Source organism: Cynara cardunculus, assembly GCF_001531365.2.
Source record: "Cynara cardunculus var. scolymus isolate 2C chromosome LG 15, CcrdV1, whole genome shotgun sequence".
NCBI lineage: Eukaryota > Viridiplantae > Streptophyta > Magnoliopsida > Asterales > Asteraceae > Cynara > Cynara cardunculus.
The window spans coordinates 13386453-13409449 of NC_037542.1; the positions used below are offsets into that span (position 1 = coordinate 13386453).

General features: G+C 30.6%; 2 protein-coding genes across 2 annotated transcripts; both read right to left on the reverse strand.

Moving 5' to 3' along the window:
* Window positions 1-3675: 3675 nt before the first annotated feature.
* LOC112527454 (NAC domain-containing protein 83-like) lies at window positions 3676-4902 on the reverse strand. The gene is made up of 3 exons (XM_025138124.1): window positions 4497-4902; window positions 4146-4408; window positions 3676-4049 (listed from the first exon to the last, which is right to left on the reverse strand). Exons 1-3 carry the CDS (start codon window positions 4675-4677, stop codon window positions 3786-3788), a joined length of 708 nt encoding a protein of 235 aa, XP_024993892.1. The 5' UTR covers window positions 4678-4902; the 3' UTR covers window positions 3676-3785.
* A 12789-nt stretch (window positions 4903-17691) lies between these two features.
* On the reverse strand, window positions 17692-21045 carry LOC112527790 (glycerophosphodiester phosphodiesterase GDPD1, chloroplastic-like). Its single transcript, XM_025138593.1, has 7 exons — window positions 20637-21045; window positions 19707-19766; window positions 19263-19343; window positions 18957-19157; window positions 18769-18864; window positions 18477-18673; window positions 17692-18172 (listed from the first exon to the last, which is right to left on the reverse strand). Exons 1-7 carry the CDS (start codon window positions 20967-20969, stop codon window positions 17959-17961), a joined length of 1182 nt encoding a protein of 393 aa, XP_024994361.1. The 5' UTR covers window positions 20970-21045; the 3' UTR covers window positions 17692-17958.
* Between the last annotated feature and the right edge of the window lie 1952 nt (window positions 21046-22997).

Here is a 22997-nt window from a genome sequence, read left to right on the forward strand (position 1 = left end):
CATACTCCTTCTCTTATTTTTCTTATTTGATTTATATTCTCATTTAAACTCAACTTTATGTATATATGTATAATTTTATTTTATTTTAATAATAAATAAAATTATTTAAATAATATCAAAGAAGCAAATCTATTCTTTTTACCAGTTTTATCATGTCATGTTATAGTCATACAAAACACAAGACAACCAGTTATGAGTCGTTTACCTAAACACTTACCCGATAAGCACTTAAAGATGAATTCAACTCTATTGCTTACTTATCGGGTAAGATTTTAGTTTATCAAAACGACATCGTATGTAACAATTTACCCGGTAAACGCTAACCGTGGTAAGAGTCTTTCCCATCACTTACCGGGTAAGACTTTCGGTACGTGTCTTCGCTGTTACCAAATAAGATTCTTGTTTCTTGTTATATTAATCCGGTAAGGGAATTTGACTTGGTAAACGCTTATCCGAATAAGCATTTGATAAACAGCCCCTTAATCATGTTTGTGCAATCCAGTTTTATTCACGTTTAATTTGTACATCAAACATTATCTTAGATCAACTCATTTCATCCAGCCTACGACTCGCTTAATATATTACTCATCCATCCATTTTACAATAATCTACTTTGACCCATTATTTAGGTTTACTTTTAAATTTTTATCAAATTATATCTTATCATAATCTCATTTACATGTAGACATATATGTACATTAATAGCAATATACATACATATATGTGTGTGTGTATATATATATATATATATATATATAAATACACACACACATATGTGTAGTGTGTGTATATATCAAGTTATATTTAGTTGTCTCTATATGCCGCCCTTAATACTTGTAGCGTCCACTTGTCACTATCTAACTGGTTTCCACCCCAACCCTGTCTCTTCTTATTACATCACCAGCGGTACCGCTACATATATATCACTACATTTTACCTATCTTGTCAACTATAAAGAAACACATTATTTTATTACCATTTTTTAATATTATTATATGTAATCTTTTTATTTTAAATAGCGTCGGTTATAATTAACGGACAAAATCAGCATTTAATATCAAAATTTGAGGGTTTTATGCCAAATTAAGAGCTAATAGTAGTTTTGGTTGATACAAGTTGGTATAGATACGCCTAACAGGAGTCTAGTTATCTGTTTTTTCCTCCAATTTTTAAAAGAAAAAGCTTGTAAGATTGAAGATATGAAATGAAGATGGTTTTCGCAGTTACGCAACTACCATTCAATATTGAAAGGGACATGTTAGTGGGAAAAAACAAATAAACACATTAGAGAAGATAACATAGAACATATAATACATAAATCATATTCCACAACACGTATATCGTATAGCAAATCTAGGGTTAGGGTTTGATTATTGGTTCGTAGTTAATCATAAAATTCAAGGTCATATGACACAGATGTTAGTTCAAAACCACAAAGGTGTTGTCTGATTGGTTTGAACTTGGCTCCAAAGATCAAAAGTTTCAGGAGGTCTCAGGTTCAAATCCAATGAGGAATAAAAATCCTCTTGTGGCAACGGAGGTTCAAATGCGGTGACTCCGGGCTATCTGCAAAGCAGGTGGTCACCCTGGGATTAGTCGGCTCGCATAGCGGGTTGGATATCCAGGTTAATAAAAAAAATCACTTGAGAATTCATCAGATTATGTAACACGGAACATGAAAAATCACAGAGTTAAACCATTTGGAATATAAAAAAGGAGAAATTAGGTCAGGATCGATGTTTGATTACTTATTCATATCTAATAAAAAAATCACAGTTCACAAGAGATAGAGCTATCGACAACTTCTTCATTGACGACGAACAAATGAGGTTGGAGTGAGGAACTGAGGTAACAACCATAGGAAAAAGGAAAGTCAACAGGATCGATGATAGTGATAAGATGTTTAATTCAAAATATGGAGTATCGTGTAATGTATATGACGAATTGATGATGAGAGTTGAGACGATCAATTCGTTATAGTAATAGAGTTACGGTAAATGGTAAATTACTAGCTAAAACGGTAAATGGTAATTAGTAATTACAATAATAAGGGTAAGGTAAATGGTAAATTACTAAATTGGTACAATACTAGCATGACATTTGAAATTGTATACTAATACAGCAACAACAATCCTGAACTGATACAAAACATTTGGTCTACCAATTTAATTGGTACCAGTTGATAACATGTTGGTTGGTGCCACTTGATACAGATTTAACATCTGGTTATTTTCCCCAAATTGGTAATTACATGTACATATATCTAATTACAAACATTATCAAAATCTTTATTGATTCCTTTTTTTGCATGTTAAATGACACATGTGATTAGGTTTAAGTAATAGCATGCTGAAATCAAAATAACTCAAAATGTACATGTTAACGTTCGTGTGGTGTCCCTTAACGTTCAAGAACATTTGATTAAGCTACGCTAACCAATTATTTTAGCCCATATCTTCGAAACTACATTTTCTGCCACGTACTACACTTTTAGCCACCTTTTATTCAGGGAAGACCTAAATCTTTTTTTTTTAAGTATATAACATTTATATACAATAAATACCACACATACTCCTTATCTTTTGTGAGGTTTGAACCATTAATCTTTTGTGGATTGACCAATACCAGTAACACAAATACCGTAGGCTAATTACTTTTTAATACTTGAATTTTTTAAGATACAAATATTAACATCGACGTTGAAAGTGGATTTGCAGAACTAGAATCTTAAGAAAATAATACAACAAAATACCTAAAAATATGAATAACTTTAAATTCGATATTTTTACAACATTATTACGTTTTTTTAACAATTCCACGTAAAAGACCGATATATTATTATAACACAACTAAAAATTAATTTATTGTTTTTTTTTTGAAAAGTAACTTTAAGACCATAATCATTTAATCAAGGATACGGGAGTTACTATTATTCTGATTTCAAATTTTACAATATATTTTATTCAGTTTGAAAGTCTTTTGCAAAATCTACGAACATAATCCAAAATTTCATAAACAGGTTTTTTAAAGTATATTATATACATATACGATAATTAAAATCGTTCATAGTTCTCGCTTTTTAACGAGACTTGAATCATTCATCTATAACAAGGTTGGGTTACGACGTACCATTAGACAAACAGGACCTTTTGCTCACCCTTTTTACAAAATAAACCAATAATAATCGAAAAAGATTTGAGAAAAGGTACCAATAGCAAAAAAAGGGTTTGCCTTAATTTTTTTTTTATAAAAAAAGTGGAACATATTCCCTTTTTGTATAACCATGTGTTTGTAGGTCAGCTTACATAAACCGATTAATCAGATATTTTTAAAAGGATTTCTTAAAATCTTAGTTTAAATTCAATTATTTGGTCTTAAAAACTCAAAATCAACATCATTAAACACCGTAAAATTATTTATTACAAGTATAATTTGCAATAATGGAATTTGGCGTAGATGAAATGGGAAGATAAATTAGTCAAAATTGTCCTAACTTTATTGGAAAGAAATAGAGTAATTTCCATTGTTGGGTTTCTCAAAAAAGTGTACGGACAGAATCTTGAAATAAGGAAATAGGGGTTATTTTGTGGGTGGAATCGTCCCAAAAGAAACCCTCCATTCAACTGCAAAAAAAATCCCCACAATTTTGTATGATTTTCCAGTTGACAACAAAGAAGCCAAACACAAAATAAAACTGCAGATTTTCATCATCATTCCAACTTACAATTACAGCCTTCGTCTAAATCTTATAACTTTTTACCACTAATTACTACTGTAAAAACTCATCACAAGATTCTTAATTTACTGCTCTCTTCATCTTCATCTGGTACCGCCATGTGAGAAGCATTTGTAACCCCACTTGAACCAGAGGATGATAAAGCTCCTTCTGAATTCAAACCACCATCTTTTGGAGTTGGACCAGCCAAAAATTCATAGAAAATTGGGGATGTTTTCTCAATTGTATCCTTAACCTCTTCTTCCTCTTTCTTCTCACCATTTCTGCCTCTTTTCTTCAAGAAAATTCTGCAAAGCACCCACTTTCCAGTTTCCTGCATAAGAATCCAACTGAATTTGTCAAAAAAATTTACTTCCTTTTTGTCTGTTGTAAAAAGACTAAAGAATGGTTTGTGGGTTTAATTTTTTACCTGGCTCGGGTTGAGGGTAGGGTTCGCAACAAGTCGATACTCATGCATGATCCAATCGGTTTTAGACCCGGTTGGGGGTTTCCCCCGGTAGAAAACCAGAGTTTTCTTGGTACCAACAACTTGATTGTTTCGAGAATTAACGATTTGCTTATCCAAACCAGTAGCTTTCCAGTAACCCGAAAGAGTGGAGCGATTGGATCGTTTTCCATTTGGGTATTTGATTTCCATGGTGCTAAAGAAGAATCTCTCTTGCTCCGAATCCCCTAAACCAAACATCCTCATCAAAAACCCACCTCACATTGTTGCTGTTGTTGTCGTTTTACAGAAATCAAAAAAGAGAAATAAAAGTACCTGGTAAATCCCATGGATCGGACCTGCAAACATCAGCCTCAGGGATGATGGAGGCTGGCAGAGGGTGAGACTGTACCTTTCGCTTTAAGTATTGTACGACAAGCTCCTCATCAGTTGGGTGAAACCTAAAGCCAGGAGGCAATCGAAGGACGCCATTGTTGAGGAAATTAAGCTTGTCCATTTGAAAGAAACGAAAGGAATGGAAGGAGGAGATTGGATTCTAGGGTTGGTGCTGAAATTGAAACCCCATTTGTGATGGTAAAGAGATGAGAGAAAAGGGTGTGGGGGTGTAAGAAGGAAAGTAAGGCGTCTTTATATAATAGTAAAGAGGGCAGAAGGAGGAGGGAGGAAGAGGAGGAGGAGGAGAGATGAAGAAGGACGAATGTGTTTTGCGTGAACCGGACTCAATCTCCTCTTCCCCTTTGACGCAATTTATTTTTTTAAATATTTGGAAACGCAAAATATAAACAAATCCGTCTCAGACTCATTTTTCAAACAAATTAAATATTTTTATATTCTAATTTCGATGTTGTCTCTTCATGTTAACATCCATTTTTTTTAATAATTTAATTCATATTATCTTTTATATTTTAAATATTTAAATATAAATTACGTTATCAAATTAACATATATATATATATATATTTTTTTTAATAAAAATCATATAATTTTATTAATGTAATTGAATAAAATAATTATTTCTCTTTCTTTATTTTTCTTCCAAGTTTTAGAGACCACTAGTTGTGTACCCGTGCAATGCGACGGAAGCCGTGAGCTTTAACGATTTTTTTTAAGTTTCATTGGTTTTATTAGAGAAGATTTGACGATGATATAAGTTACACTTGGTTTTTACATATTAATACAATTTGAAAAAATAAGAGTTATGGTTCCAATTACAGTCGATCGATGAAAAAAAAATATATGACAATTTAAAATTCAATGTATTTAAAATCCAACATATTTAAACGACTCCATAAATGTGTTTGATTTACACCAAGAGCAAAGAATCAAGAGATCGAGAACGAGACCGAGAATTTTAGAGCAATTGAATGGGATATTAATGGGAAAACTTTTAATAACTTATGGTAAATATCAGTTTGAATCCACCTTGGGGGATGAGAAGAAGACATAGTGGTATGAGAGTGAAGACATGAGTGAAAAGTGTAAAAAATATATTGGAAACATGAAAAGAAAAAATAATAATGTGTATTGGTAACTTGTACTATATGTTATTTTAATTGTAGAATAAGATATTTTAAGACTGAATGCATAAAGTAGTAATACTTAATGCATTATGAGTTGTTTTTAAAACTTTGTCCATTAAAAATTATTTTTAAGACTTTTGATAAATCTGGTTTATAAGGTAATATAGATTATAAAGAATCTGTTAAAGAAATATAGAGGATAAAACATCTATTTTTTTTATTTTATAGAATTTGTTGCAGATGCTCTAATGTTCTTTGACAGATTTTTTAAAATGGATATTTCGAATTTTTTTGCTTCAATAAATCTCTTTAAAAAATAAAAAATAGAGAAAATAAGGGAAGGGAAGGGAAGGGAAGGGAAGGGGGGTGGAGTTGGATTTGGAGGGTAAAAATGGAAAGAAGGTTGTGAAATTCTCCATTTAAAAGATTTTATAATAATGATTACTTGTGAGAGAGAAATTATTTTTTATTCTTTCTTCCAATATTTGGAATTAAATATATATAAAATAAAATTAATATTTTATGAAAGTTAATCCCTAAAATTAAGAAGCCGTTAAAGATGAATATAAATTTTATTTGGAGATTTCGAATTTTGATTCTTTATTTTAAAGAATTTATTGGGTAGACAGTAAGGGGCAATTTACCAAACGTTTACCCGGATAAACGCTTACTAAGTCACATTACCATATCGGATGAATATGGCGAAGATCAAAAAATAAACCCGATAAGAACGAGACAAGGAACAAGAGTCTTACCCGATAAGTGAGGGCAACAACTCTTACCACAATAAGAGCTTATCGTGTAAATTGTTGCATACGGTACCGTTTCGGTGGACTAAATCTTACTCAGTAAGTAAATAATAGTGTTGAATTTTACTGATAAGCATATACCGGATAAGTTTTTGGTAAACGGCCCCTAAAAACATCTTTAATAAATTATTTAAAATGTAGAGTTAAAAGTTAAATGTAAAAAATTATAATTTATTTCAACAACTTCTTCATTTTAAATATTATAATATAAATTGAATTACCGAAATATTCGATACAATTAATAAAATATTATTTTATCTTCTAACTATTTAATTTCAAAGAAATCCATTAGTAGGAAAAACAAAAACAAAACATTTCTTTTTCTAAGGGTATTTTCAACCCAACCACTAAAAAAACACTAAAAATGATGGGTCCTTTAAACAGTAAAAAAAACTCAACTCCAACTATTTATACCTATATTATCTAATAAACTAAATTTATCAAAAGTCTTAAAAACAATTTTTAATGCATAAAGTACTATACAGTTATGTACAAAGTCTTAAAAACAACTAATGATGCATTAAGTATTATTACTTTATGCATTCACTCTTAAAATCTCTTCATCTACAATTAAAATGACATATAGTACAAGTTACCAATGCACATTATTACTTTTTCTTTTCATGTTCTCAATATACTTTTGTCACCTTTCACTCATACCTCTTATATCTTCTCCCCATCCCCCAATCTGATATTCTAACTAATATTTATCATGAGTTATTAAAGTTCTTTCATTCATCTCTCATTCAATTGCTCTAGAACTCTAGGTCTTGCTCTCAGTCTCTTGATTTTTTGCTCTTGGTGTAAATCAAACACATTTGTGGAGTCGTTTATATATGTTGGATTTTAAATATATTAGATTTTCAACTGTCATACAATTTTTTTCATCGATACACTGTAATTGGAACCATAACTCTTATTTATTCAAATCGTATTAATATGTAGAGACCAAATGTAACTTATATCATCTTTAAATCTTCTCTGATAAAACCAGTAAAACTTCAAAATCATTAAAATTCACAGCTCCTACCGCATTGCACGGGTACACAACTAGTACACTAAAAAAAAGAACACTAAAATATTTTTAATAACAAAATAATATATGTATTTATTATTTAAACTATTAATCTATATATATAATTTAATGTTGAATAAAATATCAATATATATTTTTTAGAGACCTACTTTATTGACCTCCAAATATAGAGGCTAACATTTTGGACCTCCATCTTTTTAGTGTTTTCGTGTTGGGTTGGAGATGAAAATGTTCACATTTCTCTTTTGCTTTCCTAATCTTCGAAAAGGTTTTAAAAAATCTGTTAGAGCAAAAATCTTTAAAATCTTCATTTTAAAAAATCTGTTATAGATGTTACTTGTAACATTTTCAATAAAAAATCTAAATTATAAAAATTAAAGATCTGGTTATCTATTTTGTTTCGATATATTATCTGTATGATTCTCTAAAATACAGTATACAAAAAAAAAAATACATGGATCTTCTGGGTGTTTTTTTATAGAACAACCGTCTAATAAGCTAGATTCAAATATAATATTTATAGATAGTTTTAATTCGCAATAACTTTACAAAATTTTATGCACGGTACGTTTTATGTTTGGAGACATATATTTGAGTGATTTTTACACTCAAACTACATGTAACGGAAAAAGGAAGAAATAAAGTTGCAAACGAAGGAAAAAAGTGAACACGGATTTGTTTCACTTCGGGAAAACATGAATGAGTTTTGACAACCGAATAAAAAAGACAAAAGCTAAAAAGCAGATGGTCGGCGGTTTTTATACATGGTATTAATTATTAATTAATTACCGTTGAAAGTTATTTTGTTACGGTAATATTTTATAATTTTTTATCTATCAGCTATTACCGAAGAAATCTCGCATTTAAATATTTGATTGTATTCTTTTTTAAATCGATTACCGCATCAGACATCAGTTTGATCAAACAAGGTAGATGTAAGCATGAGACGAATTCAACTTAGACATACATCAACATTTCTATTTTATATAGGCAATACCATCTCTGAACATATTACGTGTTTATAAAAATATTGATATTTGAACTGGGAACTAAAAAACTGTACAATTACTTCTGTATTCCTAAACTGGTTTGCGTTAATTATGCTAATCGCTCCACTTTTTTGTTATTTTTATACCTTAAAAATCATACGTCTGTTTACATTTCTGTGCAAAAGTTTCATACGTATCTGGAAATTATATATGTAAAAATCTTGATGTTGTGTTATTGCATTGTTAGGTTATTAGGGTTAATGGGCGCGTAAATGAGCATATCATGCTACTTATAGTTATTTGCAACGTGATTATGTACTTTTGATTTAAATTGACATTGAATACGTAAATATAACAACGATTACACTGCACTGGTTATCCGAAGTTAAAAACAAACATTATTTTGTTATTCTTTGGAAATTCTTTTGAAAATGATATGAGAAGTTTATAAGCAAGAAAGTAGATGGTCGGTGATTTCTATATAAGACGTTAGGGACTATTTAATTAATTTAGAAAGTAACTGTATTATTACACAGTTTTTTTTTTGTTGGATCTGTTTTTTACAACTACAGTTAGAACCCTACATTACTACAATCAATCTTTATAAGCTAAAACCGGGTGTAATTTGTTTAATTATTTGACTACACTACTCATAAAATTTGGCATTCAATTGCAAATCCGAACAAGGTAAAATGAAAGCACCATAGAAGTTAAACCTGAACTATACTCCGCCTGATGAATGATTGCGAGTTCAGTCAACATAATGTTTGTAACAAATTTTAGCAGGAAACGTATATAAACCGCTATTCAAAAAGATGTATGTAGGGTTGCTTTCGCAACTTCTGAAACACGTGTTGTTATATGCTCTTAATTAACATCTTAAAAATCGTCACACAATTTCGAAATTATATCTCAACGCTCCATTAATTGTCGAAGATGTATACGTAAGAAGTATGTTGGTATTTGTAATTATTAATATAACACAACGTATAACAAAATTTGAGTTGATTTAGATGTGGTATAATGGTGATTTTGATTTATTAATTAGTTAACAAACTTTTGAATCTTTTTCTATTTTGATACAAATTCACCTAATAATAAAAGTAAAATCTTACGTGACACCAATTTTTTTTTGATGAGTCAGCAATTGGTTTTTAAGTGTGCACAAATTATATGAAACAAAATAAAATAGAAAAAAATCGATTTTTTTTTTATTATTGGACAAAAACAGAAAGTTATTATTTTACTCTTCTCATTACAAAATTATATATATATGGTTGGGTTCATGTAAGACCAAGGGTTTTTCGTGAGACCCGTAAGACCAATTCATGTTCATTGATCAACTTTATAAACTAATGATCTAATGGTCTAAAGTTGCAAGGTGCAATTTTGTAATTATTGAGAAGTCTCGTAGCGTTTATGAATGTTCAGATCTGACGATTGTAAATCTAATCTAAGGGTTGAGAATTGGTCTTACGGGTCTCACGAAAAACCATTGGTCTCACATGATCCAAGTATATATATATATATATATATATAGAGAGAGAGAGTTTGTTTCAAATACAACTCATCGCATTTGTACAACCAATACAACCCAATAAATTGAGATATTTATGAAAATGATAAGAGTTCATTTATTATGATTTGAATATTTATGTAAGATGAATATGATTCATTAATTATGATCAATACTTTATATTATGAAACAATCAAAACTTCTATTAAATCATATATTAATCAAATGAAATGGACGGTTGAGATTGAGTTGTATTGGTTGCACAAATGTTAAAAGTTGTATAATAACCAACCTATATATATATATATATATATATATATATGAGCGATCAAATGAAAACCACACTCATTTGTAAAAATCGTACAAACCACCCTCATACGTCGATTTCATTGTTTAATCTTATGAAATTTTTTCGTGAAATTGTTTAATCTTGTAAAATTGTTTCATATAATACTTTTTTTGATGAAGTTGTTTCATATATGATTATGAAATTGTTTCATATACTACTTAATCAAATTTTAATGAAACTGTTTCATGTATTTCTCTAAAATTAAAATAATGAAGATGATAATATCTAAGATTAACATCCTCCACAATAAAAATGATTAATCAACCTCTCATAATTACAAAAAATGAAGAAAATGAAAAGTTATGATTGGTGGAATGAGATTTTTATGGTTTTTACAAATTGAGTGGTTTTCATTTGATCGCTCCCCTATATATATATATATATATATGCGCGCCTAACTAAATGAGGACTAAATAGTTTGTGGTAATCATGAGGTTTAATATGAACAAATTATTTTATATAATTAATGTTATTTATTAAAATAAAAAAATTATAAATTAGTAAATTATGTTGATTATTCAATTTACTTTAATTAGTTTAATATTCCAAATTACTTTAATTAGTTTGATTATTTCAATATATGTATGTATAGACACACACGTATACATAGGGACCACATCTGATGGCCTTCTCTGACACCCACCACCACTCCGGTAATCTCCTCCGGTTATCTTGTTTGGCCAAGACGCCGTAACCGATGATCGACCACTAAAACACCCACCTGCGACAGTGGTACCGTATTTGGTATCACAGTGGTCTCAAAGTTTTACTTGGTGTGTTTTGGGTATCACATTGTAGTATTTTGGGTATTACATTGTGTATCTTGATATATTTTGGGTATCACATGATTTTCTTCGGAGGCCGGAGAGAGAGAGAGAGAGAGAGAGAGAGAGAGGAGAGAGATAAAAAATTTAAAATATCTAAAATGTCATTTAATTATAATTTTAAGTCAAATTACAAAACATCTAGTTTCCTAATTTAAGTCAAAACAGTTATCACAAACTAATCAATTCTCCTTGAATGGACCCCTATATATATATATATATATATATATATGTGTGTGTGTGTGTATAGGTTTAATCATTTGATAATTTCATATATTGTGATAATCACGAATTTTTTTATTTTAAAATATTGTTTTACATGATTTTTTTATCTAAAGCTAACATTTAATGCAATGATGAACACATATTTGTTTCACAACGTGTTTGTTTCATATGTTTGTGGTTCATAATGTGAAACTTTTTTACGTGTAACTTTTGCTTTACAAAAAAGCTAAAAAGGTTCGTATTGTGAAACAAATACATGTTAATCAATATTTTGAAACTCTATTTTAAGTGGAAAAAAATATTATATAAAATAACACATACTGTACAAATTCTCAAGATTATTACAATATTTGTGTGTTAAATCTATATATATATATATGTGTGTGTGTGTGTGTTAAATTTAAATAATTATAACTAAAGAATGGGAAGATGGTGAATCTCCGTTGTGAAATTTTATTGAGATCTTTATTTTGACAAAGACAGCGACGATATGACAAAAAAAAAGTATAAAAATAAGGATCTTGTAATAATCTCCATGTATATGTTCTCAAGCCATAATCAAATACATTTCTATAACTTAATGAATTAAATTGAATTTCATTAAACTTATTAAGTCAAAATCAACACTCTGATATTTATGTTAATCTTGATGTTGTGTTTTTAAGTCCTTTTTTCATAAAGAAAACGGATGAAAATGTAAGGAAAAGAAGGAGAAAGAAAAATCCCATGTTGGCGAGTTCTTTTAGGAGAGAAGGGAAAACAAAAGAATTGTAAAAATCTATAAAAATATTTATAAATTTACACATCTACCCATTAATCACAATTCATTTTAAAAATAAACAAGGACATATTTGTAAAATAAACATCTTTCTTTTTCTTTCTTTCATGCTCAATAACATGAACCATTATTTCTTTTTTAATACCTTTTTCCTTTTAAAATTAATTGAAGCTACATAAAATATGATCCATATATCTATGGTTAAAAGAAAGATTAGATTTAGGGACCGTTTACCAAACTCTTATTTTGGTAAGAGCTTACCGAGTCACATTACCTTACCGGATGAATGCGGTAAAGACCAAGAATGTATACCCAGTAAGAGCAAGACAAGGAAAATAATCTTACCCGGTAAGTGAGGGCGATTGACTCTTACCATGGTAAGTGCATACCAGGTACATTGTTGCATACAATGTCGTTTTCGTGAACTAAACTTTTACCAGATAAGTAAATGATAATGTTGAATTTTACCGGTATACGCTTACCGGTTAAGTGTTTGGTAAACGACCCCTTACTTTTAAGTCCTGTTTGGTTTGTAGGAATATAATGGATTTGGATTTCAAATCCATTCCAATCCCATGTTTGGTTTATTGGAATGTCTGAATTTGAAATCTTAGAATTTAATTGAAATCCTACAAACATAGGATTTTGAAATCCTTAGGGATGCTTGGTATTTTACGAGATTTCGTAGGATTGTATGCAATATGATTTAAAAAAAATGTTAAAAACATTTGTTTTATAATAATCGAATAATAAAAATATAATTTAATTTTTTTAAAAATATATTTATAAATAATGAAATTCAATTTCATTTAAAATCCTACAAACCAAATATACCAATGATTTCAAATACCTTTTCAATTTAAATCCCTCAAAAACAATGTATAGAAAAAGTAAAAATAAAAAATAAAAAAATCTGTGAATATAAAATGGTAAAAGAATGAAATAATGAGTAGATACATATGAACACACAAAAGGGGGCCCAGTCTATGAAGTACAATGAGACAGTCGTGAATACATTGGAGTGTACTTTTTAGCTTTTTTTTTAATTATATATATATGTGTGAAGCGTTGACGGAAGGACAAATATGTCAATTTCTCAATGTTTGCAAGCAAAGACATCCTTTCCTTGTGGTCAATCATACCCTCTCTCACAAGATATGTTATTGGACGGTGATAAGGGTATTTCCGTCATATCCCTTTTTAGTTCCCCTTCCACGAGGGTGATGTATTCCCGTTGTGCAGTCAGTGGTCATAATGTATTTTTAGATCATACGGCTTCTTAATAACACCATCAAAATGTTACTGTTACAAGGTTTTGATTCTACCCCTTATCAAATTCTTATAATTATTTAAAATAAATTTAACAACTCTTTCAAAACTTTTAGAAGAAAAAAAAGGTCATGAAATAAATGGAAAAGGAGCCAGAAAAGATTTTTGTTATAGTATTTGAATATTTTAATAATATAAAAATATCTTTAATATATTCTAAACATTTACTAGGTAAGCGTTTAATAACAAATGTTGTTACTCACTTACTTTATAGGGTAATATTTTTTGTTATTGAATAAAATGTTGGTAAACGTCTTTTACCCGGTAAGCGTTTACAGGGTAAAAGTCTTTTCCATTACTTACCGGATAAAATGCGTTTTTCCCTAAATACATCAAATTTAAGAAAATTCTCTAAATTTAGAGGGTTTTTTTTTTAGTTTTTCTCTATTTTGAAAAATCTGTTAAAAATGATATAAAAATTTAAAAAAAAATACATTTAATTCCAGATTCCTTACTTTACATATTCCATCACTAGTTTATATAATATTATCATCCAATACAATTTAAAAATACTTTATATAAATTAATAATTCAATTTATTCGATAAAAACTACAAAAAAAAACTTATCTTAAATTTTAAAAAATCTTTAAACTTGAAGTTTATACTTGTTTTCTCTTTTTAATAAATAATATAAAGAATCTGTTAGAGTAAAATGAATGATAAAATCTCTATTTTTTATTTTAAATAATTTGTTAAAGATGTTTTAATTAATGTTGTAATCTCTAAAATTAAGAAAGTTAGAATTTTACGTAATTTTTTTCTTCATTTTGTGGACAACTGTTGGATAAAAGTTTGAACTTTTGATTTATGAACTAATTGACTAAATTGTCCTTCTCATTCTTTTTTTTTTAAAAAGAGAAGTTTTCTACTTATAAAACATTAAGATCGTTAAATAAAGAAAATGTGAAAATACCCGATAACTTTAAAAATTATGAGTTTTAATCTTGTTTTGTGTGTGTATGTGTGTGTGTGTATATATATATATATATATATATATATATATATATATAGGGAAGGGTTCAAACGATAACACATTCATTTTACGAGAACGTAAAAACATCTTTTTACTATAGACAATCACATGTTATACTATTATTCCATCACATGTGATGTTAAATCAGAGACGCGGACGATTATCGATGCTATCTTGGCTGCGGGCCAAGTCGTCCATACACCACTAAGCCCCCTACAAGTATTATCACATGTGATAAGGGTGTTGTTGATATGATATTAATAATCTATCAAGACCATCACATGTGATGCTATAAATCATAGACGCAGACAATCTTTGGCGCGACCTAAGTCGAAGAACATGTCGTCCGCACATCATAAAGTTCTTTCACGCGTATTATTACATGTGACAAGGGTGTTCTAACGTTCTCGTAAAATATAGGTGCTCTTGTTTAAATCTCCACCTACACATACATATATATATATACATATATATATACATATATATATATATAATTTAATAAATTACTAAAAATAAATGAATTAATTTAAAATAAATAATTTCCAAAAATGGAATAATAAAAAAGGGGAACATGGAAGAGTAGTTGGTGAAGGGTGCACCGTGCACGCATGTTTAACAAACTTTGGTGCTTGGAGTCGCAATTGGCTGGAGGAATCTCCATCTATGTATTTATTCACGACTATTGTATGCCATTTTTTTTAATTTACTTTAATTAAGAAAATAATGATTTGTATAATTAAGTAAAATATAAATTAAAGGTATTTATTTATTTAGAGATGGTTTTATTTACAAACCTAACTATTATTATAAACCGTACAAATCAATCTCAACCACTGATCCGATCTAATAGATATATGGTTCAATAAATATCTTGATTGTTTTCTATATAAAACATCATTTATAATAAATGAACTTTAATAATCTCTCATAAATATCTAAATGAAATGAATAAACTCTCACCGTTTTTCGTGAAACCAAAGGTTTTTCGTGAAACCCGTAAGACCAATTTACGTTCATTGATCAACTTTATAAGCTAATGATCTATGGTCTAAAGTTGCACGGTCACAATTTTGTGATTATGAATGTTCAGATTATAGATCTAATCCAAAGATTGATAATTGGTCTTATGGGTCTCACGAAAAACTCTTAGTCTCACATGATTTCAAGTATATATATACATATATAAATTTTTTTTATTAACCTGGATATCCAACCCGCTATGCGAGCCGACTAATCCCAGGGCGACCACCTGCTTTGCGGATAGCCTGGAATCACCGTATTTGAACCTCTGTGACCACAAATGGATTTTTATACCTCCTTGGATTTGAACCTGAGACCTCCTAGTACTTTTGATCTTTGGAGCCAAGCTCAAACTAATCAAGTACCACCCTTGTGGTTTATATATATAATTTTGTATCTATCAAACCAGTGTCGAGCTTAAATCGAACACAATTGAGTAACACAATACTATGAATGAGTACTTACTTGAGATATGACCAATTTTAACATGTTAAATGCATGATTTTGAATAGGACCTCCAAAATTTTATGGACAAATTTTACACTATTTAGGCTTTTCATCTTTTATTGTAATGTATGATTTTTAGTTGTTCTCTATACTTCAAAGACGTTCCAATCTTTTTGGAAACTCTTTACACCTAAATCTTTTGATTACACTGCAAAATAATATAACAAAGACACACACACATATCTATACTACATTAATAAGCATTTAGACCAAAAGTCTTAATTACAAGTCTCGAAACATAAAGTACTATCAATTTATGCAAGAGATTCAAAAATCTCTTAAGTACAAACTATTATACATAATTTACAAATGCTTAAAACATGCCATTTGTTTGGTCAAAATTTCAGATTTAAATAAGCCATATTTTCATGAAAAATGTATGTTTGGTCTTTCCAAAGTTGTTTGACACTTTGTTTGTTTCTTATTTTGAAAATTCAAATTCAAATTCAAAGTTATTCTTTCTCTTGAAGTAAACTGAAATTTGAAACAACAACATTAGAAAGGGTTTCAGATCCTGCATGTACCCCATTTCAACTCTTCAACTTTATATGGGTCAGAAACTCAACATGTGTGCAATTATTTTTCCAATCGATCTTGCTAATACAACATATTAACCCTCAACTTTATATATTAGTTGATTTGTAAAATAACCACATAAACTCATGATTCAAAACTAAACTAATATTTCAGAATTGTGATTCACTCGCGCTGAATCGCACGAGTACACCACTAGTATGTGTATATATATATATATATAGACACACACACACATACATACAAATTACAGAGGCGAAGAATGATGAGGCATATTACTTTTGTTCTGATAAATATTAGAGAGGTATGAGACGGTCTATAGTTGAACAGTTTAAATTCATCGAGTATATATTGAGCCTAAGTCAAGTAACTATCCATCTGTTAAAAATCATAAACGAAACTCTACAAATTATTAGAATCTCTGGAATTCCATGGATCTACAAAATTACAACATAACAATTTAAATTCATATATTTCAATCGAACATCAAATCCATATGTTGAGTAACCATCGATTTTAGAGATGTGTCCAAATGCTCAAAAATCTTTCTGATTTGGAATTCAAGGTCCAAAAACTTGACCTTGAATGAGTAAGTGTTTAGTAAACGGCCCCTAAATATGGAGTCATTTGAGGTAAACCTTCATGACCAAAAAGACTTCCGACACACTTGGATTCAAACTCGAAAAAAGGAGATTGTCACTACATCGATCTCTATAACCCAAATGATTAGCAACAGGATGTATTGACTATTATTTTAATTGTTTTTGTATATATTAATTAATAAAAATATATAAATACTTTAAATAATAAAATATAGACATAATAGAACAAGGGCAGTTTTGTGATTTAGTTGTTTTGGGGGTGGGGTGGGGTGGGGTGTGGTGGTCCAGCTTGCCTACAAAACGACGGACACATACGTTGGTCTGGACTGGAGGTCTTCAACTTTTAAATCATCACCATGCCCTTATTTTTTGACATTTAATTTATTTTCTCTTCCTAAAATATTATAATTTAATACAAAATTAATTACGTTATTAAAAATATTTTATTTTACCATAATATATAAAAATATTCAAATTTGAGAATCACATCTGAACACAAGTCGAAAACCAGATATAATAATTCATGAAAATGTTATACAAAACAAAAGAAAAAGACCCATTTACACATAATTTACCTACAAATATTTTTTGGCTCCCAAATAGTGACACTTTTATTCTACGGGGTCTTTTCCCTTTTCCTATTGCCTTGATCAACATATACACACAACATAGAACATGCATGAAGTTTATGGTCATACCATTCATGTACACAATCTTATGGGACTCGAACCTCCTACAACTCTTACGACAATCTACGTGTCGAAATTAGGGTTGTATTAAACCGGGAATGAGCTTCATAAGATTCGAAAGCTGATATTGTGAACACTTGATCTCGTCGTCTTCATCCTCTTTGACTACATTCTCTTCTTTAACAGTTTTGCCAAAATTCGCAACCGCCTCTGTGATATCTTGGACCAAATCAACTATTACCCCACCAACGCCCATCAAAAGTTGCGCGTACACCACCTCTTGCACATTACTGAAAAGTTGAAAGGGGGGGGGACCGATCAGTGTAAAGATGTAATGCAACAGTAAAGTAAACCAAACAAGCCAACTATGTCCCATCAGAGCTGAGGTAGGGGGAATGTACACAGACATGACCTCTATCCTTGTGTTTGGAGAACGGGTTAGAAGTAAGCAGCAACATTCAAACAGACAAACGGACCAACAAACAGAAAAGAAGAAAAAGCAGGTACACGAAAATATAATCAAAGTAGGAATAAGTAGCGCAAAAACAACAAATCTTGAACTTTCCTTGTGTTTTGCAAGAAAAGAGATCTTACTTTAATTGGCCATAGCTTATGAGAGAGAGTTTAGAGTCTTCGATTCTTCTAATTACTCCTGGATTTCTTAAGATGGCTCTCACTTCAGAAACGATTCCGTTTAAGCCGCCTGCTAAACACAACTTCATTGCTTCGTCTAACGAATTCCTCCTGATATCCGTATAGATTTCAGACCCTCCGTTTGTAAGAAAGAAAACCTAATCACAACATAACGACAAACAAACAGACAATATCATATGACGATGAATATAACGAGTTCTGTGAATGAATCCACTTTGGTTATGTAACTTACAGGATAAGTGGTTTGAAGTTTCCTGATCAAAAGAGCTGCATCCGGCTGAAAGCTTGAAAAAATGATGGATCTATCTTTAGCATAATTGAATACAACCTGCCAAAATTAGAAACCAAGAATCCATCAAATGCTAATGCTTCTAAAGAGAGAAAAAAGATAGAGAAAGACGAGAGAGGAAAAGAGCATACACGAAGAACAACTTGTATGACGTGAACCAAATCATCCTCTTTATAGACGATATTATCATCAAATTTGAACTCTATATTGAATCCCATGGAATGATTTACGTTTTGAAACACCTCTTCCAATGTGCATAGATGATCATCCTTTTCGACTTTCCACTCAAAAATTCTCCCATCTTTTGTTTTTCTAAATAAAGGCTTACCCACCTGATGTTATCAAGATTACAACAATTAAATCAACGAAATAGCTTCAGATATGGAATCTTTTGAACAAAAATAAGAAACCGGAATGGAAAAAAAGTCATTCATTACTTTATCCGGCTCCCTCTGTGGTCCATACGAAAGAAACTCATCCAACTTCAGATTTGTAACTCTTTTCTCAATTACGACACCCTGAAATCAAACACCCAACAATTAGAGATGTGTGTGGATAATGTAAATTGATAATGCTATTGCAACATCATGTCAAGTTGTTTTTCCACTAAACTCTGTATGGATTAAGCTGTCTGTATAGATTAAGCTAAACTGTTGTTCATTTATTGTACTGAATAAACTGTTTGAATTACAAAAATTGACAATTTTAGCTGCTAAGATTGTAGAAACCATCTTTCTTTCCTGCCATAAACCACTGTATTAGTTGTAATCAGATCAAGTCTCATACAGAGGAAGGTTTTAAAGATGTTTTTAAGCACATCAAAGTGGATATTCCATGAGTAAGACGCAATTAAGGCGTAGGAGAATGAAGTGTAAACTGACCTTTTCTTCGGTGAAGATGAAGCTGTCATGGAAAATGATTGGACAATCATCTTTGGTCACCTACAAAAAGAGGGTTTTCGTTTACGTTTTTTGTCTAAGTTCCTTCCATCACCCAAAACTTAGATCAAGAAAATGTTCAAAGAAACACCAAACAAATAAACAAATCAGTCTCTTGATCGAATGAAGTTAATCAAACAATTCCAAAGCACATAGCTAACAAATTAAGCAAAGCTAATTCGAATTAGATACATGATCACAAAAACCACCCACCCAATGTTCTTCATCTTTCACTCAATTTTCTTGTTAATTCCCAGTAACATTCATACAACCTGCTATGAATTCCGATGGAATTCAAACGAATTAGAATCCAACCCATTTGATCATGGATCCTTTTCCTCTGTTTGCTTCAACCCAGAATCCATGATTGAATCGTATGATCCAGGGTTCTATGAATTCTATGTTTTCTTGAAAGAAATTGTACCAATTAATGATATCTTTTTGGGACCATAACCAGTCTATGTCTCATCGTTATCAAAAAGGGTTGAGCTGTGTTTTTCACGATTTTTCATCCTTAAACTCGATCGAAATCAACATCAAATGAAGCAAAGGAAAGCGACTTGAAGAAACAAGTTGGATGGTCGTAATTCGTGGGCCGTGGCCCTACCAAAACCTAAAGTAACCCGTTGCGTCAGTCAACCAAACACGTGGTTTTCTAGAGGTAAAGGACAAAAGAGCCGTCGTTTTAGCGGTCGATTGAGACCGTATTCGATCGGGAATCGCCGCGGCCACCGTCGAATCCAATTCTAGACACCTCTAATGATCGGAAACGGAAATTAAACGTGTTCGATCCCAGATACATAATCAAATCTAAGAATTAACAAAAGAAGAGAAACGAAATCAAAATCAAAATCAAAAAAGACAAAAAGCTACCTGAACATCGAATTCGATGAAATCCAAATTGAATTTTCCGGCTGCATTAAAAGCGAGAATCGAATTCTCCTTGAGGGATTTCATTCGAGGATCAGGCGATTGCAATAAATTCATTCCGGTTCCTCTGTGTCCCATGATCATAAAGTGATGGGACGAGTTGTTATGAAACATGGGAGGGTAAATGTTGAATGCAGGAGGAGCATTATTAGAGTGATTGAGATCATCGGGTACTTGATCAAGATTAGGAACTTGTGTAACATGAACAGCTTTGAGAGCCATATTTAGGGGGGATTTGGAAGAATCGGGGGAGATGAATTTAAAGACGGTATCCATGAACACCCAGAAATTGCGGGAATATTCTTAGGATTCAACTTCGATTCATGATTTTTGATATATACTTGTAGTGTAAACATCATCATCATGTTTCTGAATTATAAAACCTGCCATCAAAACTTCTTCAGCACGTCCACGTTGACGCATAAATTTGTTTGGTATTAGAATTGAAACAATTTCGTACATGTTGTCATACCCCACCCGTAAAGGAGGTCGCACCATTTTTATAATTAAATTTTTTAATTTATTTATAAAAATCAACTGATACTTTATAATGTTCTTTAAAACAGAGAAAACATGAAGAGTTTTTAATTTTAATGAATTCTCTAAAACATGATGTAAGGAGAGATAACCGATTATTTTATTCAATTCTACTAATGAGACTGAATTGTTGTTAAGTTTTTTTAAAATCTGTATTGAGATGATAAAATTAGAAATTTTATAATAATATAATTTATGTTGAAATATCTAAAATGGAAAATATGTTGGAATTGAATGTAATTCTTGTTATATATTTTAACTTTTGGTTCATTATTTTAGAAAAAGAAATTATAGAAAAAATGTTGGAGCTGCTCTAAGGTCATTTCTAACAACACTAAAAACACAAAAATGGAGGGGTGTTTATCTTCAACTCAACACAAAAAACATAAAAATGAAGGTGTTTTTATCTACAACCCAACACTAAGTGGTCGTTTACTAAACGCTTACTCGGTAAGTACTTATCGGATAAATTTTCTTACCGGATGAACATGGCAAGGGGCAAGAATCTTACCCGGTAAGAGTGATGATAAGAATTGAGAGTCTTACCCGGAAAGTGAGGGTGACAACTCTTACCCGAATAAGCGTTTACCAGGTAATTATTGTATAAGATACATTTTGATACACTACAATATTACCCGATAAAATAAATTATAGTGTTGACCCTTAACGATAAACGCTTACCGGATAAGCATTTAAGTAAACGGTCCTTAAAGAATGAAAGTCCAAAATGTTGGCCTCTTTATAATAATATATTTATTATTTTACCATTAAAAACGTTTTTAATGTTTTTTTTTTTTTTTTTTGTAATTGAAGTTGAGTCTTTTTAGTAGATGCCTAGTCATTTCCAACTCATTAGTGTAGTTCCTATAAATGTCCCATGTATAATATAAGATATATATATATATATATATAGGGGTCTAATCAAACGAGAACTAATTAGTTTGTGGTAACGGTGAGAACCAATATTAACCATAAATCAATAGATAAATTAGGAAATTTATAATTTTGGCAATTTTGAATTAAAATTTTAATGCAAGGATATTTTTGGTATTTTACAACTTTCCTCCCTCCTCTCTTCTCTCTCCGGCCACCGTCCTCCGGCCACCGTTCGCCGGCCACCGTCCTCCGGCCACCATTCGCCGGCCACTGTCCTCCGGTGATACTACAATGGTATCACAATGCATCATATATGTGTTTGGGTATCACATTGATGTCGTTTGTGTGATCGATCGAAGATGTAACACAGTGGTATCACTATGCATCTTATATATGATTAGGTATCACAATGTATCTTTTGTTTAACAGAGTCACTATTTTTAGGTATCACAGTGGTATCATAGTGGTATCACCGGAGGATGGTGGCCGGAGGCCGGAGAACGGTGGCCAGAGAGAGAAGAGAGGAGAGAGGAGAGTTTTAAAATACCAAAAATATCCTTACATTAAGATTTTAATTTAAAATTACCAAATTTATAAATTTCCTAATTTATCTATTGATTTGTGGTTAATATTGGTTTTCACAGTTACCACAAACAACTCAGTTCTCCCTTGAATAGGCCCTATATATATATATATATATATATATATATATATATATATATATATAGTTATTAATTATTATGTTGGATATACAAATCTAGAAAATATAAAAAAAAACTAGCAAATTGTCATTTCATATCAACTTCGAGAAAAGATCTAAGATTCTTGTTCAAAACTCAAAAGACGTAAGGTTCTTATAAGAATTATCTATGTTGGTTTTTGTAAAAGAAC